Source organism: Triturus cristatus, chromosome 1_2 (assembly GCF_964204655.1).
Source record: "Triturus cristatus chromosome 1_2, aTriCri1.1, whole genome shotgun sequence".
NCBI lineage: Eukaryota > Metazoa > Chordata > Amphibia > Caudata > Salamandridae > Triturus > Triturus cristatus.
In genome coordinates this window covers 444,168,922-444,187,861 of record NC_140580.1, presented here as the reverse complement: position 1 = coordinate 444,187,861, position 18,940 = coordinate 444,168,922, and the positions used below count along the sequence as shown (strand labels likewise).

Sequence of the window (18,940 nt, the reverse complement as noted above, 5' to 3'; positions counted from 1 at the left end):
CTTCCACCTATAGTCTGCAATGTTATCTTGGCAGCCAGGCTTCCCTCCACCAAAACGGTATACTCCTGCCGTTGGAGCAAGTTCATAGCATGGTGTACAGACAGACAGATTGACCCTCTTTCTGCACCTGTTTAACAGGTTCTGTTGTTCATTCTTACATTAGCCCAGCAGGGCTCTGCTTTGGGCATGTTAAAAAGGCTATCTTTCTGCCATATCGGCATTTCTGCAGGTGCCAGATCAGCCATCCCTGTTCAAAATCCTCTATTCTACATAGATTTTTGAAAGGCATCCAACACGTTTCCAACTGCACCCTTCAGTATGCCACAGTGAGAACTTAATTTAGTTTTCACATTTTTAATGTGTGCCGCTACAAAACTGCCCACTCAGGCTTCTCACAATAAAAAACATGGCCTTCTTAGTGGCGATCGCATCTGCCCAGAGGATCAGTGAGCTACAGGTACTATCAGCACATCCTCTGTACCTTACCATCTATCCAGACAAACTGGTCCTTCGCATTAAATCATTCTTCCTACCGAAGGTGGTAACTCCCTTTCATGTACGCTAGTCCCTCACTCTGCCTACCTTTTATGCTCTGCTTCACCCCTCTAAAGAAGGAGAGACTCCATCGGCTGGACCCAAAAAGAGTGATGTCGGTCTACCTTGACTGCACAAAAGAGTTCCGAGTGGACGATCAACTCTTCGTGGGCTACTTCAGAGGCAAGAAAGGGAAGAGAATGCCGAAACAATAAATGGTTCTCCTTATAAAGATCTGCTACACATTGACCAAAAAGTAACCTCCTGAAGACTTGCAAACTCATTCTATCAGAGCGAAGGCTATGACCACTGTGTTAGCTTGCGGAGTTCCTGACCTGGATATCTGACAGGTAGCAATGTGGACTGCATTGCACATGTTCACGAAGCACTACTGCCTGGTTGCTCAGTTCTGGCATGACGGTTACTTGGCTCGTTCGGTCCTAGAGGTCTTTCTAGTTTAATCCGTATGGCTGGCCCACCTCCGGGGAAGTATTGCTTGGTTATCTATTCTAAGGTAAGGAATCTGCGGCTAGAAGTCTCTATCAGTTGAACAAGGTACTTATCTTCGGTAACACTTTATCTGGCAGAGTCTAGCCACAGATTCGTTACTGACCCACCCATCCTCCCCGCTCTGTTGATGGATTTCAGAGTTAAGGGGTGTTTTCCTTTTTGAGGGCTCTAGTTAACGCATCAGTGGTCAATGTTCTTCGTGGCTCCACGCTTCTGGTGTGGAAAGTTACAATAAGAAAGTGATGTCAGCACGCTGGGGTGGCGTCTATATAGGCACTGCGCATGTCACTTCTGGCATGAATGACGCAATGATGTCATGCGGTGCTGAATGACGCCACCTACCGGCGTGCAGCAGTAGTGCTGTTAATTAAAAAATGCCAGATCTAATCTGACACCTGGCGATTATTCTAAGGTAAGGAATCTGTGATTAGATAGAGTCTCTACCAGATAAGGCGTTACCGAAGGTAAGTAACTTGGTCTTTTAAACCTGTTGTGTGGGCTGTAAGGCCCTGCATGGACTGACTTCCCAATTTGTAGCTAAAATGATTACCAGAAATACTCTGCTGTGGGTAGTCCAATCTTCCCCAGCAAACCTTTTTGCAGTAGCCAGGTTTCACAAACACAGGTATGGAGTATAGGGTTTCTCAGTGCTAGCTTCTATGTAATGGACCTCTCTTCCAGTCAGTGCTTAATTTGAGCTGGTGTTTCCGGTCCTCTGCACCTACTTGTCAACACTAGCATTAACGACCGTCTGCCATATGGTGGCGCTGTCTGTCTAATGTAGAGATAAGCTCAACAACACTTGTTTAATAATTCAATATGCATTAAAAATGACTAATTCAGGCTGTCCAAGTCATTGTTCTCGCTTTGGGGGCCTGCCATTGGCTGAATTTTCACACTTGTAAGAGTGTGCTGTTTAGTAGTTGTGTTGGTAGTGTCATTGGCAGCGCTGGCAGGGGCAATGGGTGGTGCAAGGTTCAGTGGACTTCTGACAAGGGCATTGGCACTTATTGTTTTGCAAATTAAGCACTGCTTCCAGTCCATTTTCGGACTGAATCGGATTTTATTACTTTCCGGAGAGCCATACAACTGTGGTTATTCAAACAGGCCATTTCTTATTGATCCCTGGTTCAATACCCTGAACTGTCTCATATCTTCCTAAGCACTCACTAACACACTTCTTTAGCACCATGAAACCTTTGGTGTGCGAGCACTTAATATATAGAACAGAACATAACATAACTATAACTCATTAAAAATAACATTCCCCACACCGACCACACTGCTCCACAAAAATGAATCAGAGTCTGGTCTATGACTGAAACTTTGGAAAGTCATATATGTGCTAAGCAACAGTAAAAATTACTGTTTTTACTTATGTCTAGTTCTTGGCTGTATAATTTTTGCATTTTTCTCTGCAAAGCTCTCTGTCTCCAAATTTATACTTGTACCACTTTGTGCCTTTCTTTTTTATTAAAGCAATATGTCGGTCTTTAATGCGTTCTGTGCTCTATTTAACAAATCGAATACAGAAATAAATTAATAAAAATTTGGCTGTTAAGAAAAAGCAATTTCTAGAAGGTAAAGAATCCAAAATGCTTCAGACCTGAAAAAAGGAGCATTTATATCCCACTGCTCCCAGTAGCTAAAACGTATTGTTTTTAAACCAATGTGCATAGCATCTAAGATCTGATCTTTTACAGGATCCCTCTAGTGTTCTTATATGTAAATACCTAGGCTTTAAGACCCATGATCAATTGTGTGAAATCTGGAGGAAATGCTTTTCTACTTCAAATCTAAAACAAGCATTGGCATAGCCAATAGGTCCCGGCTTGTGGACCTTAAAGGTGTGTAGCTATGCAGCACATTATCCTGGGTGCTCTGCCGCCACGGATTGAAGAGGTGTGTGTGTGTGTGCGTTTGCGTGCGTGTGTGTGTGTGTGTGCGTGCGTGTGTGCTATTCCAGTGTGTGTGGCCTATGCCTGACCGTGCTAAGAGCACCCTATAAATAATACACTGATTACAGTCTCTGTCTGACTGCACTGAGCTCATGATACGCTATTTACAGAGTGTGTTTTGTGTATGCGATGAACACAGGATACCAATTGTGCAGGAGTAATTAATCCTGCGGCTACACCGAGCTAACAATGCATATCTTCATCATGAAAACAGAGAAATACCTATTGGCTTTGTCAGTGTCCAGCCTCTCAGTGCAAACATAAACATAGTGAAAGATGCAGTTTGTAATGTGGTGAAATGTTTACAGCCAGATATTCAGGAGGAGAGATGTCTTTTACTAAAGTGACACGAGGAAGTAGTGAGTTGTATCTGTGAGCGCAAAGATGGGGGAGCTGGGATGAGCATTTCCTGTTTCTATGCCTTGAAATGCCACGATTGGCACAACTGAGCACTACAATAGACCGACTTTATGAGCGCAGGAGCCAAATCTGTCTTCAGTGTCTGCATCCAGTGCCATAAAACAATGCCAGAGGTAGATAAAGTTGGGGGAAGTTGTCAGCTTTGTGGTCTTAGTCACAACACCTTGTGTGACTAGCGTCACACAGGATAAGGAACCCGATGTTGGTACCATGGAATCGGCAGGGTACCATGGCCACTTACTGCTTTTTGGTGCCACGAAGTGCATTTGGAGCATGCAGGCTCTAAGGGAAAGATAGTTCACTGGGTCGATGCTTCCGCTCCAGAGATCAATGTATAATGCTATCAGTTTTTCTGTATCATAAATTGCTCAATAGGAGGGGGTGAGAGTGGTGGAGAAACATACTTGTAACTTGTACTTTAGCCAGGTTGTCAATTGAGTTTGTAATATATTCCAATAGCAGTGCTGTGCCCCCAGGTTCAGAATGAGTTTAGATAGTGTACTGTAAGTAATCACAATATTGCAAGAGGTTTATGTGACACCTTTGAATGGTCTTGGCTTTTAAGCCAAAAGAACATTTGGATTTTGGGACTTGTAGTTTTGGTTTCCTCATCCTAGGTATGCTCCCTCCCGAAAATCCCAGCATGCTGAGTGTTAGCTAAAAATACTGGCTGGGCTGGCCCACATGACAGCTTTGCAGCTATGCTGCCTTGGAGGGGTTCTGAGCGAGCACTCCTTGTTTCCACAAGTGCTACGAAGCTGCCGATCTGTGGCAGCAAGCGCTGTGAATAACAAATAGGAGCAGGGGATTTTTTAAGCTTGTATCAGCACAATGGCACTATGCTTGATCAATGATTAAAAGAGCATCCAGCCATACTCCGGTGAGGTCACAATGAGTATGAGCTTTATTTGTGATCTCCACTAGTTCTGTAGTTTGCCGAAGAGTTTATTTCCATGTGTGTCACTGAAGTGGCCTCATGTACAGTTAACTTTCCCCTGTTGCTCATGAGTCAAAGAGAGATATTATTGTCTGGGAAGAGGAGCTGCAGGATGGGAACGGGTTAATGCGGCTGTGCCAAGAATACGAGGAGTGTAGAAAAAACGAGAAGCACAATTCTCTGAAGCCAGTGGGCAGGCAGCACAGGATGCAGGGCCAGCACAAGGTTGAGGTGTGACTGCATTTCTGCGGGATGCAATGGCCATTAAATGTAAATGAAGCCCTGCCAGTTCCTGCATGTGAAGGATCCTCCCCTGGGGGAAGGGAAGAAAGCCAGCCAGATAATCTGGCCCTGAAATGTCTGCCACTTGCCAGGAAGGGGTTATATGCTCTGTGCAAGAAAAGGGCTCAAGTAGATGGGGGAGAAAAAACAGACACGAGGATGGGTGGAACAGGGAGAGCGTGGGGGATGAAAATGGGATTGGGGAGGGTATGGGAGGGGTGGGTGAAGGCAGTTTCACCGAGATGGTGATCGATAGGAATCAAATACTTTTTTAACGCTTCACAAACACATGCTTACATTAGGATGTAACAATAAAAAATACAACGGAGATTTACAAATACAAAGGAGATTCATGATGCCTTTGAGCTAAGGCAGCTTCACAGGAATGGTAATCGATAGGAAACAAAGCTTTTTTACAATGCTTTGCCAACACACGCTCACATTACGACGTAACAAAAACAAAATACAAAGAATCTTCACAATGCCTTTAAGCTGTCACGAGGAACCCACTAAAAGGGAAGCTTTGACAAAGACTAGGAAGAAACAAAGAAAATAGTGCCCAGACACGCACACATAAGCATCAAAGTGGAAATATACCAGTAGTTAGGGGCTGCTCTGTGGTTGGAAACAACTGACAACAAGGAGGGACAAAGAGAAAAGATTAACCACTAGTAAGCAAGCCTTTTTAAAGGACAATCAAACTTACAAATAAAAAGCAATAGACGAAACGTAAGCCCACAAAGTGTATACAACATGTCTCAAGAAGACAGCGCAAACGCTGCCTAGGCTCGACCTAAAAAGTTAGTCCACCATCCCATGCTATGAGTTAATAGAATAATCACTTGATATTGATTCCATTTCTGGAATCCTCATCATTTTTGTGAAAAACAACTCTAGCGACAGCTAGTCAGTGTCCAGAAACCTTGGTGAAAAATAAAAGTCAGACATGTAGTAGGTGGACGCATTGTCCTCTTCTCATTCATGACATGATAGGAGGCTGCAAATACACATACATTTGATATCGCCTGACATTGGTGGCGTCAGTCTGTACTGGCCATATTAGTGATGCCATCAGTGACGGTAATGGTGCTTTTTACTCAAGGGGCTCGTTTTAATTAGCAAGCCAATACTGTCCGGACAACATGGTAAGTACCAGTAACGGCCACCCACATTCACACGTACAGGTAGAAGCCAGAAATTAAGAGTGAAACAGGCACAGTAGGTGCGAAAAAAAAATTATTGGGAAAATTCGCTAGACATATAGGCTCTCAATTATACATTACTTAACAAATGGGCCTGCCAAACAATTCAGTTCTTCTTAGCTCAGTGAAAAAGAATAGAACGTAAGGCTTAAGTGTGCAGGTTTTGGATACACCGATGGTCCCAGACATCAGGAGGGTGTACTAATGCCTGTAGCCGAACTTTAAATTGCTTTCAAATATTTCACATGCCAGTCATGAAGTGGCACTTTTCTAACTTTGAAGTAATTGGCGAAGGACACAAGAGTACAAAGGAGCTGAAGGTATGTTTAGTTGTTATTATGAAAAAGAGATTGTAGAGCACGGTTAACAATTACACACAAAATAGAATCTAGTTATCAAATGCTTGTGGCAAAAAGTTCAAAAACAAAAATTACAAATTTTGTTTAGTTAAAGAAAATTTATATTGCAAGCCCACAGTGTAAATAGGGGAAACAGGAGAGCATATGCTCTTACTTGCCGGTTATTAACACCTTCTGGAAAGAGGACTTTCCAAGCAATTAGTATGCTAAAAAAGTTGGGCTGTCCCTTCATCCAAAAATGCTGTGCTCTGCATCAGGGATCTAGCAGTGGGGCTGTAAAACCAAACATGAGTATTTACCGTGACATTAATCGTTGTCAAGCTGAACTCAAAGACGGCTTCTTTTGGTTACAAAATTATAAGAATCATAATTATAGCAGGTACCTTTTATTCTATGCATATTAGAAGGAATAGATGTTTGAGGATGTGGCAAAAATTCATTTTTGCCCAGCTTCCTGTTGCAGCTCAGAGGACTACATGATGTGAAAACCTCCACTTTCAGTGTGAGGAGAAGGTGGAAACCACTGAATATTTCATATAGATCAGCCCACAAAGCTCTGCCTAAGTACTTAAAACCAATGTTCACTGAAGAAACCCTTCTTACTCCATGTTATATCTGATCCTCAGGGGACCCAGAGATTTGGTTGAAATTATTTTCTTAACATATTCACTTAAAATTCGAGTCTTAAACCTGAAATGTTTGAGAGGATGCTATTGTTTTAATGTCTATCGTGGAATGATATACAAGCCACATGATGCTATTTTCATCACGATTATGTATATGATTGCTGTTTATGCATACATGCGTACATGTTAATCATTCATATTTTTCTCCTGTAGGGTTATCAGGTCCCAAAAGGCTGGAGCGTGATGTACAGTATACGAGACACTCATGAGACTGCACAAGTGTTCCAGAACCCCGAAATGTTCGACCCAGACCGATTTGGTCCAGACAGAGATGAGGGCAGAGCAGGACGCTTCAATTACATCCCGTTTGGAGGCGGTGCCAGAAGCTGCATTGGCAAGGAGCTAGCCCAGGTCATCCTCAAATTACTTGCCATTGAACTGGTAACCACTGCAAGGTGGGAACTGGCTACTGCCAACTTTCCTAAAATGCAGACTGTCCCCATTGTACACCCCGTTGATGGACTTCACCTTTACTTCCACTTTCTAGGCAGCAGCAAAACCAAGCGGGCAGCACAGAAAGAAACCTAATTTGCCAAAGAACCTTCTCCTCAACTGTAGGCACTAGAGATCTTTCAAACCTTGCTTCATTTTTGTTCATGTTAAGTTATTGTACATAAGGAAGCACTATGGTTTTCTGCAATGTGTATTATTTGTGAACTGGAAACTAATTATAGGAAAGACCAAACAGCTATTTATAATTGACTATTTATATGTATCCACATGTAAAGTGATGGACAGTGTTTATTCTCATAAGCTCTTTTAGTGATAAGTTCTTTACCCTTATGTGTTCAAGTATGTGTACTCTGTATAGTAACTATCTGTGAAATAAAAAAATTCAAAATATTTGACAAGTTGTACCATTACTCCTAACAGCAAATACTTTCTAAACATTTGTAATGTAATGTAAGGTGGATTTGTAGAGCACTGCTTGTCACCCATGAGGGCATCCAGGTGCTGAATAGGTGAGAGTAAGTATGTGGGGATGCATTGCCTAAGTAAAGGCAGTCTCGATGGTCCAGCAAGAAAACAAATTGCAAAGCCAGGTTTTCAGCTTATTGCAGGATTCAGGAAGTGAGGATGAGGCCCTGATGTGTTGGGGGGAGGCTGTTTGAGCATTTGACGGCTTAGTAGGAGGTGGTTATACCCCCCGTTGTGCTTCTATGGATGTGAGGTGGCTGCACGAGTGAGAGAGATGCTGAGCAAAGTTGCCTGGGACATTGCTAGAAATTAAGCCAGTTATTGAGGTATGCGGGTACAGTGTTGTGTAGTGACTTGAATGCGTGTTTGAGAAGTTTGAACTGGCCGCACTTTTAGATGGGGAGCTCGTAGAACTCTCTGAGCAGTGGTGTGTTGTGGGATTGGAGCAGATGGTCCAGGATGAGTAGGTGGTGGCGATTTGTATGGTTTGAAGTCTGTGAAGAAGATGAGTTGGGATGCCAGTATAGCATTGCCTTAGTCCAATCTGCTTGTAATTAGGGCCTGCGTGATGGTACGTCTATTTGAACATTTTGCATAACATGTAGAGAATGTGAAAGTATGAGGAGATGAGGTCGTTGACCTGGGTCTTCATGGTGAGGTTGGTGTCAAGGTTGAGGCCTAAGTTCCTAGAGTGGTCAGTTGGGGTAGGCGTGGGTCTGAGTTTAGTGAGTCACCACATGGAGTCCCAAGTTGAGCTCTCATTCCCGAAGATCAGCACTTCTGTTTTGTCGGTGTTGCGCTTGAGGCAGTTTTCTTTCATCCAATTGGCCAAGCTGGTCGTGCATTGTTTGAAGTTTCTCTTGATGGTGACGGTAGTGTCTGAGAGAAAAAAAATGAGCTGGGTATTTTCATCGTAGGAGATGATGTTGATTCTGTGGTATCTGATGATGTTGGCCAGAGAAGTCATGTACATGTTGTAAAGTGAGGAGCAGAGTGATGATCCCTGTTGGACTCCACAGAAGAGCTCCTTGAGTTCTGATGTGAACATTGTGAGCCTGACTCGTTGTGTTTTTCCAGAGAGGAAGGAAGCTATCCACTTGAGTGCCGGACCTTGTATTTCTGATGTGTGTCCCAAATCTCGGTGGAGTGCTCATCAAGTAAGCGTGTGTTGGGAATCATGCATGTGAGTGAGTATTGTGCAGGGTGGGTGTGTGGTGCTGTGTGATTGCGGGTCTTGAGTTCTGACTAGATGAGCAGTGCTGTGTGTGTGGGCAGTGGGAGCAAGTGAGTGGAAGCATGTGAAGTGGCAAATTGAACAGGCAAAGGGGCCCACCATGGACTGAAGAGCGGCTCGGCAACAGCATTTGTGGCGGCACCAGGGTTGACCAGATGGGGTTTGTCAGTGGTGTAGCTGAGGTAGTCATTTAATCCAGTGGGCCTTGCACTGGGCATGGGCCAGACGTAGGGCATGGTCCAGGGGCAGATGGACACAGAAGCGTCCTTTGGCGCGTTCACTCTGCAGCCTCCATTAAGTGGCGCTTTGGCGAGTGGGAGGAGCTCTAAAGCAGGAAAGTTGAGGGGGAGCGGCAAGGTGAGAAAAATTGATTGATAGAAGAAGTTAGTGGGCAAAAACTGACAGAAGAGACTAAGATGCAAAACAGAGCAGTAGGAGGAACAAAGGATGCAAAAAGGAGCAGTTAAGCAGAGACGGTACAGATAGGACACACGGCACAAACAAACAAGGAGTAGTTACTGAGTCTGAAACAGTACAAGCAGCTAACAGGAAATAAACAGCAGCAGACAGACACCAAAACGAATCAGAAGGGCAAGGCGAGGATAAGGTCAAACTAAAGCAGAAGAGAGATGTCTGGGGATCTACTCCAATTAAGGACATTTCAGATTTAAGGAAATCACAGAATGATACTAAAGATACCTACTGTGAGCAATGAATGCAATCTAAACTAGATTTCATAATTCCTTAGTTTAAATAAATTAGGTGTCTGCCAAATATGAGACCACCATCCTGGATTCGACCCTGTGGCTGTAAGTTGAAGTTCATTTTGTGCTTTTTGAAATTTCTCTATATGAACAAATTCCAAAATATCAATTTTGACTGATTAATGCAATCCACTATATTCTGCAGTTATATTGCAAGTGATACAGAATAACGTTAATTAAGATGCTTCATATACATTCATTGCTACACCATATCAAAATATTGCATTTAGTGATTCTGCATTCAAAATGAGACTAACGAATTCTCATCTACAAGCACCCCTTCAATACATATAAAACAAATGCACAATACCACTGATATCGAACTGGGAGCCATATATATATATATATTTTTCTTACTTCAATTATTTTCGTTATTTTGCTCTAATAAAATACAATATCCAAAGATATATTCATAATAAATATAGAAAACCAACATAGAAAAAACGCTTTAAGCATGAAATAACCATCTTAACAAAATGCTGGTTACTGTGGGCAGGTGGTATACCCATAAATATAGTCAGGAGATTCTATAATTCATCATAAGATAATAAAGGTTGTGAAATAATGCTTAAAATCCATCCCATTAATAATGACTAAAAATCTATGCGTTCCATTGATAGTTCAATGTGGGAAATAGTGAAGTATAGCAAAAACGTCAAATGTTTGCCACAGTATAGAAAAAACGATTTATAGAAAGTGACTTTATTATTATTGGTATTATTAATAGACTTGGAACTGATATTATTTTTAGGTCGAGCCTATAGCAGCAGTGCGCATGCGCTGCTTGCTTTGAGAGGCATGCAGTATTCAGTATGGAGTGGAAGGTCCGCCCACTCTCCACCCATCTTTTACATTGGCTTGTATCTTAAATGCTGCCTTCAGATTGGCTTTAGGCTTGTTAGTCCCTCCTTATGAAGGCCATGTCGTCATTTGTGTCCTTCCATGGCTACTGGCCGCTTTACTTCGATTAGATTGTGAACACTACTTTCTTCCTGTAATCCCCCCCCCTCCCGCAGTCCGTGCCTTCTCGCCCGCCCGCACTCCTGTTTGCAATGCAATAGGTCTCGCATAAATGCGAGTCCCATTGCATTGCAAATGCTTTTTATACAGTGTTGCAGAAGCTAGGATCATGGGACAAGCACAGTTTTTATCTGTCAACCAAGTCATCTTTGACATGTTCGGGCTGCTGCTTAGTCTGTAGCTCCGATTCCTTCTTTGCTTTTTTAAATACACTATTGTACCCCAGTCAGCTAGGAACTGAACCTGCCCTTCAATTCATGTAAACAATCAGTATCACGAATTCCCAAGTGCAACCCCCATTCATTTACAGGGGTGAACTTTTATATTTCGTTGCCCTAAATAGGTATGTGTTTTCCATCAACACCTAGTGCAGTCGCACACTGGAGTGAAAAGGAGGGTTTTTAATACTGTTACAACCCAAAATTATTATTGTCACGTCGTTAAAAGACCTAATAAATAAATACCCATGTGGTTCTTTTTTGACTAATTAATAAAAAACCAACAAACATTTACATTAGCTTCCAAAAGACTGAACAAGGGTCAGTCGAGATCGAAATACTCTGGCCACACGAGGACTATACTTTTAGCCCATGCTCTCTCACCTTTACTAAATGTATGTATCTTCCAAGTAACTCTTAGTCATGTGTGAAAGCACCAGAAAGTCATTCGTTTTTATAAGCCAAAACAGTTTGAATTCTGTTTTTGCATTTTAAGTGAAGTATATTCTTAAAACTCCAATAGGACAGCTAAAATATGCTGGAGATTTAGGGACCTCTTGACAGTTTTGCATCAGTGGTGTGCCTGTAGATGTGTTTTTCTTTTGGGGGGGGGGGGGGGCACACGAAGGGTGACATAAAATTGGTGCGTCCATCAGCAAATGGCAATTATGAAAATTGTGCTCCGATTTATAATACATAGATATATGTCTTGACGTACAAACATCCTAAAGTCCAACCCACGGGGCACGACAAGGACTAGGACTGGGAGCGGTGTAGTCCCAATATGGTCTTAGGTACTCCCCGGCTGGAGCAGTCACTTTTGTTGACTTGATTAAGCACAGTCGCAGGTGATAAACATTCTTGTAAGAATGACAGACAATGGTTGTCGTTTTAAAGCTTTTTATAAATAATTAATAGGTAGTTTACATAGAACATGCTGAGAGAGATTTTAGTAGCAAAGCATACACATCATAAGTACAGAAAACCCCTTGCAGTTCTAAGTAAAATCCTGCATAGATACACCTTCTAAAGGTGTGGGATAAGGAATCCTATACATAGAAATGCAAGTGCCCTTTTATAGGACTTCCAACTATGCATTTTACATGAGTACATGTTTCTCAGGATATGCAACAGTAGGGAACGAGTAAGAAGAAAAATTTTACTACAGAATACATTCAAAGTTTCTCTCATGGTAGTAATACATTGAGTTTGCGGTCATTTTCATGGTTTATTCAAGCATTCAAATTGATACACTGTAGAACGATAGCCTGGGACCGTTGAAACATCATTGGTTAGGTGCAGTGAAGGAAAGCCTCTGGGGACATTCACTGTTAGTTAGTGTGAATCTCACAAATCTTTATTTAGAACAAGAAGAACGGCAGCAGTTATCACATGATATATTGTGACATTGGTGCAAAATGAAGGACAGTGTAAACACAGCCTAGGTTAGCATAAGCCCAATTTATAATGTGTTTAATACGTAGAAAAACAACTTTCATATGCAAAACTGAATTTCCCAAGTTTTACGTGGAGATTAGTTACTTTATATGGACTCTTCCATAACACCACCAACACTCTAACTCTGCTCTCTTAAAATGTCTGTTTTTCTGGTTTTACTACCCATTTTCTGCCACCACGCTTGTACAGAATATTAACAAGCATCTGCAATGCAATAGGTCTCGCATTTACGCGAGTTTAAGCTATTGTCATTGTAAATGACAATGTCTTTTATTTAGGTTTTAAAAACCAAAACCAAAATAAAAGGCATAGCCATTTACAATGCCAATAGCTCACACTTGCGTAACTGCGAGACCTATTGCATTGCAAATGCCTGTTATTAGTAATATGAGATACATTGATGATGATGGTTTCCACATTAGCCCAGGATTTAATGTAATTTTTTCAATTTTAGTTTACACATTGCCCCCACTCTTCTCTGTCAAGCATACATCACAATGTCATTATTCACCTTTCCAGATCATATAAAGAACTCATTGCCTTGACAGTTTCCACATTTCCATATATGTAACAACACACTGTCATGCACATTAACACATTGTCCCCTGTATAATGCACTACTACCATGCATATTTCCACATTTCCCTCTTTGTAAATCATAAAGTTCCACCAGCTCTCAAATTGTTCCATGCCATATGCGAGTAGCTTCCCACTTACTGCTGGACATTGGAATACTTTTAGTTAAAAAACATTCCCCTAAAAATGAGGTGGTCCAATTGCACACTTCTAACACAGGACAACTTAAGATCACTAACTGCCATGCTATTTTTCACATTGGCCTATTTGCACAGCATTATTGCTAATCATGCTTTAAAATTGTGATTTATTTAAAGCATTTTTGCCACACATTCTCCGATGGAGACTTCTAGCCACAGACTCCTTACCTTAGAATATTCCTCGGGCATCAGACTAGATCTAGAAAATCTTGAGCAGTACCTCTGCTTGCAGGTAGGTGGCACAGATCGGCTCCAAGTCGACACCATCTGCACTGGAATTGATGTGCGGTGCCTATACAGGTGCTACCTCGGCCTGCTGACATCTGTTCCTTCTTTGCCATGCCAGCAGCATAGATCTGAAGAGCTACCTTTTTCAATGTTTTATCAACGCTTTTTTGATTTGCTCCCAGTGTGCTTTAGGGATGTCCCCTAAAAAACCTGTGGGTTTCAAGCCTTGTGGGGCCTCTCACAGGCACAGATCCCCACTTGGTTTGTTTGTGTTGCCTGGAGCCAGACTGTGACCCCAAAGCCTGTTTGGACTGTCGGACAATGCACCAAATGCAATTAAGGAGTGTGCTATGAAACTCCTAGCTGCTCACCATCAGACGACTCCGCGCTGCTTCAAGTCCAGGTCACATGAAAGGTTCCAACCCTGCTCTTGGAGTTGCTCCTCTCATTCATAATTGAGGTCCCAGACCTCATAGGATAAGTCCCACTAAAAGAAATCCAAGAAGCTCAGGAACTCTTTGAATTTGCCTCACCAGCCCAAGGTGCAGGAAGGACGCCACATGTTAAGGCCCTACTCCGTCATTTCCCCAGCGGAGCATGAGTCTGAGTCTGCTCTGCGGCTCCCTGAATGCCACAGAGCTGGAGCGACCCCCGCCTAGTTAAAGGAATTCTATGAGGCCATGCACCTCATCTTTGGGCAACTGGACCCCTATGGAATGCCGTTGGGTCCTCTGGATATGGACTGACCATGTTTGAGAATCCATGACCTTGTACCAGGGTTCAGTACTGTGCCATCGTTCCTAGTGCCACTGATGCCTTTCAGTGGAGATGAACCCATCATAATTCCTAACTCTGACATGGAGCTGGATCGGCGTCGCCTGACAACTGGATCCAAACCTTATGGATAGGAGACAGTACCCCCTTTTTCTACTGGGGCATGTGAGGATTATGAATGAAGGGGATCTGAGAATCCCTATGATTCCACCTTGAGGAATCGTTGGCCGAGAATAAAGGATATGAGAAGCTGGCTGATGCCAGTGGCCTGGACACCTTGCCAAACACTGGCCTCTTCTCTCCTCCTAGTATGGATACGGAGGAAGTAGCTTTCTTGGCCATGGTATTGCAGAGGGCAGCTGTGGTCTTGAACCTTATGATGCCCTTGGTGGAAGACAAAACTAATGTCTTGACAGAGATGCTTCAGCCCAGGTTATCCCCGACAGAACCCTTACTACCCTTCAATGAAGACGCACCAATGTCCTGCTTGGGCCCTGAGCCAATCCCTGCCCAGCCACTCCAGAGCACAGGACTGCTGCCTACCACCACTGCCATGCTCCTGATGATCCAGCTTCACTCACCCAGCAACCCGGTCGTCCCGGCCTCCATGTCCAAGGTAAACCCTGGCGAGTTCCCTATCACACTGCCGGATAGGGAATCCGAGAGGCTGGGCACCTTTGGGAAGAGGATTTGTTTTCTTCCACTAGCCTTGCACAGCGGTCAGTGAACATTGTATATCTCATACAGTATGAGACTCATTTCTCAATTGCTGCCCATGGTCTCGGAGGACACCTTAGCCAAACTGATCCAAGTTCTTGCCGATGGCAGGGACACAGCAAAGTTCACAATCTGCTGCGGACTGGACTCACCAGGCAGGGCCATTGCTTCCTCACCAACACCACATGTGGCTGGGATCTACTTGCTTCGTGGGGGATGTCCAGGCATCTCTTAAGGACATGCCCTTTGATGGCAGTCCACTGTTTGGCGATAAGGCGGATTCTGCACTTGAGCGCTTTAAGACAGCAGGGCCTCAGCCACATTGCTGGGACTCTCCATGCCCCACAAAAAATGCACCCCACCTTTTGCTTATTCTGTTGCTACAGTAGGGGCTACCAGCTGCCTCCTATTCCACCCAGCCACCACAGCCAGTAGACCACCCAGTCCTTTCATGGCTGCGGCTTCCACAAACCATGTGGGACTCAAGGCCGGAGGTGTGCCCAGTCCACCATCCCCTGGTAGCCAGGGCCACCAAACCGCTTTAATATGCCCTCAAATCATCACTGACAACTGATTAGCAGCAGTACCAGGCTCCAATTGCCCCACTCGCAAGCCATCACTTTGGACAAGTGGGTGCACCAAATTGTTCAGCAGGGTTACACCCTTCCATTCAGGGAAACCCTGCCATCTATGCAACCATCCTCAATTCATCTGATGGAGGACTACTTCTCACTGTTACATCAGGAAGTGCAGGCTTATTTAGGCCAAAGGAGCCCTCGAGAGGGTGTTGACATCAGAAGTAGTTCGTGGTTGCTACTCCTTCTACTTTATGGTGCCAAAGAGTGACAGAGGCCTCCGTCCCGTTCTAGATCTCTGCTCCCTGAATGACTTTCTAAAGAAAGACAAGTTCAAAATGTTCACTCTCGCTCAGGTCCTGTCTGCGTTAGACCTTGGAGACTGGATGGTAGCGTTGGCCCTACAGGATGCCTATTTTCATAGGCGTTACACACAGTTCATGGTGGGCCACAAGCAGTTTGCTTAGCTCCCCTTTGGTTTTACCAGTGTCCCGCGGGTGTTCATAAAAGTGATGGTGGTGGTTGCAGCCCATCTACAGAGATCAGGGGTTTCAGTCTTCTCCTACCTTGATGACTGATTGTTGAAAGTGGCTTGCTCTGGCAGTCGTCACCCACCTACTGACTATGGCGGACCTCCTGCATTTGCTGGGGTTAACTATAAATATGCCAAAGTCACACCTGACTTCCTCTCCAACCTACCTTTTATTGGAGCTGTTCTGGACACAGTGTAATTCTGCACCCGTCCTCCAGAGTGGGGAGTCCAGAATATTCAGGCTATGATTCTGATGTTCCAGCCTCTTTCCTGGATTTCGGTGATACTGACCCTGAGGCTGCTGGGCCTCATGGCATCCTGCATCCTGCTGGTGAAGCATGCCCACTGGCATGTGCCAGCTCTGCAGTTTGACCTAATGCCTCAATGGGCACAGCATCAGGGGAATCTGTCTGACCTGGTCCAGATATCAGAGGAAACTGTACAAAACCTGCAGTGGTGGTTGATGAATGCAATTGGGCCAGTGGCAGGCCCATCTATCTTCTCCACCTAGAGCTAATTGTGGTGACAGATGCCTCACTTCTGAGTTGGGGCGGCCACCTGGGTGAGGTAGAGATCAGAGGACTCTGGTCTCCATCGGAGTCTCTGTTCCACAGCAACCTGTTGGAGTTGAGAGCGATTCAATTGCCACTGAAAGCCTTCCTCTCTTCCAGCAAGAGACAGTTGATTCAGGTGTTCACAGACAACAACACTGCCATGTAGTACTGCAACAAGCATGTTGTGGTGGGGTCTTGGACCCTGTGCCAGGAGGCTTTATGCCTCTGGACATGGCTGGAACCCCAGAACATTTTCTTGGTTGTACAACACCCGGGGGGAAGCTCTGAATACCAGGATGGAAGAGGTTAGCTGGGGATGCCTTGAACATCATGAATGGCATCTACATCTAGAGGTGGTACAAGGTCTCTTTCGAGACCAGGGAGAACCTTGGTTAGATATACTTACCTCCTTCGAGAACACGCAATATCAGCACTTCTGTGTCTAAAGTGGCTCTGGGTCAGAGACGCATTTTGTCTCCACTGAAGCTCAGGACTCCCGTACGCCTTCCAGTCAATACCACTCCTGCCCGAAGTTCAGGAAAGACCGGGCCCAAGTCATCTTTGTGGCTGTGGATTGTGTGCATAGAGTCTGTTATCCTGAACTTCTGAGCATGAGCATCAGTCCTCTCATCATGCTGCCCCTTCAGGGGGATCTTCTGTCACAGCAACAGGGTGGGGTTCTCGGAAATTCAACAGTGGCAGCTCAGGATCTTCGATCACCCTCCCGAAATCTGGGAAGTCATCTTATGGCAGCCAGGCGTCCATGGACAAAGACCATAAATGCCTGCTGTTTGTGGTTTGGTGCACTGATAAATATGTTGACCCTCTTTCAACCCTCTTGTCTGCAGCGTTGAGGTCTGTATTGTCCCTCTCCCAGCACGTCCTTGCTCTGGGCACAGTTAAAGGGTACAAGTCAGTCATCTCAACTTTTTTGCAGTTGTCGGATCAGCCCTCCATGTTCAAGTCACCCGTAGTGACATGTTTTTTTAAGGGTCTCCAGCATATGTTTCCCTCTAAACCCTTCACCATGCCCCTCTGGGACCTTAATTTGCTTGGAAATTTGTTGATGTGTTCACCAGCTGCCCTTTAAGACTCTTAACAATCAAAACTGTTTCTTGGTGGCCATTAGTTTGGCGAGGAGGGCTAGTGAGATGCAGGTGCTTTCTGATAAACCTCCTACACAAACTTATTCCCAAACAAACTGTACCTTTACACCTGTGCCACCTCTCTGCCAAAAGTGGTGATACCCTTCCATGTCTGCCAAAGCATCGCGCTGCCACCTTTCTCTGTTCTGCCTCACTCGGTGCTAGTGTCAAGGTGATATGCAAGTGCTGTGTACTTGATGTTCCATATTTTCTGATAGTAGCATCTTAGGGCTGTGTTGAAGATGTCTTTATCTGTGGTGTCTTGACTTAATTTCCATTTGTGCTACAGTTGAATGCAGTGGTATTTCGTTAGCTAGAGTCCCTCTGTGTACTATTTGGGCTATGGTTGGGCTCTTGCCATTGGGTTTCACTTAAGGGGAGCCTGTGTGTTGACACATTCGGTGATCCAGCTGTTGAGGTTCCGATGGCTTTCATCAATGTGCTGGGGTGCTCGGGCCGATGCTCAGAGAGGGCGGAAGCCCACTTCTCTCCTGTGATGCTTTTCAAGCTGCAGCAGGCGGTTCCGGTGGTGGTAGGTCTGTGGTTGTGTGGGTATGTTTAAACTGAGTCAACAACATGCAGCATAAATATGCTGCAAACCCATTCGCACTGCTTCAAAAAATGTGTTTACAAACTTTTCAATATTTAGTTCATTTTATTTCTGAAATGGTCACTTATTTTCCAACTTGACAATTAATCACGATAAAGTCGTCCAAATATCCATAAGCTTCACACAAAATAGTTGTGCCCATCCATGCCTCTTACTAGTTGCGTCAGGACATTTAATTCATGAATTGCAGCAAAAAATCTTATTCCCAATGCATTTCGGGCACCTTTAATTGCCCTTCGTCAGGGGACGCTGTTACAATAAAATAAAACAAAACCCATGTTAATTTGCCATATTGCTACTCAAAAACATTTTTACAACTTTGCACACTGTAAACATAACCTGCATAATCTGCCCTTTTGAATAAGTGATTAACAGAATAACTGACCCTCAATACTCTTCTGCCAATGTAAAGAGTTAATTCAGCGCGGTAACCTCCCCCTCTCCACCTCGATGTAAAATCTGCCAGAACTCTGCCCGCATTGCTGGATAAACACTAAACGTCCCCCAGTGAATTTAACGTGACCTTAAA

At 44.0% G+C, this 18,940-nt stretch overlaps 1 protein-coding gene across 2 annotated transcripts in view; it reads left to right on the top strand.

Annotated features, from left to right (window-relative positions):
- The window catches only part of CYP26C1 (cytochrome P450 family 26 subfamily C member 1), a 141,528-nt gene extending 133,822 nt beyond the window's left edge, over positions 1-7,706 (top strand). For both annotated transcript variants that reach the window (XM_085606134.1, XM_085606133.1), the window contains exon 7: positions 7,042-7,706. In XM_085606134.1, coding sequence (XP_085462260.1) covers positions 7,042-7,416 — 375 coding nt within the window. In that variant the 3' untranslated portion in view covers positions 7,417-7,706. The remainder of the gene's footprint in view (positions 1-7,041) is intronic.
- Positions 7,707-18,940: the final 11,234 nt, after the last annotated feature.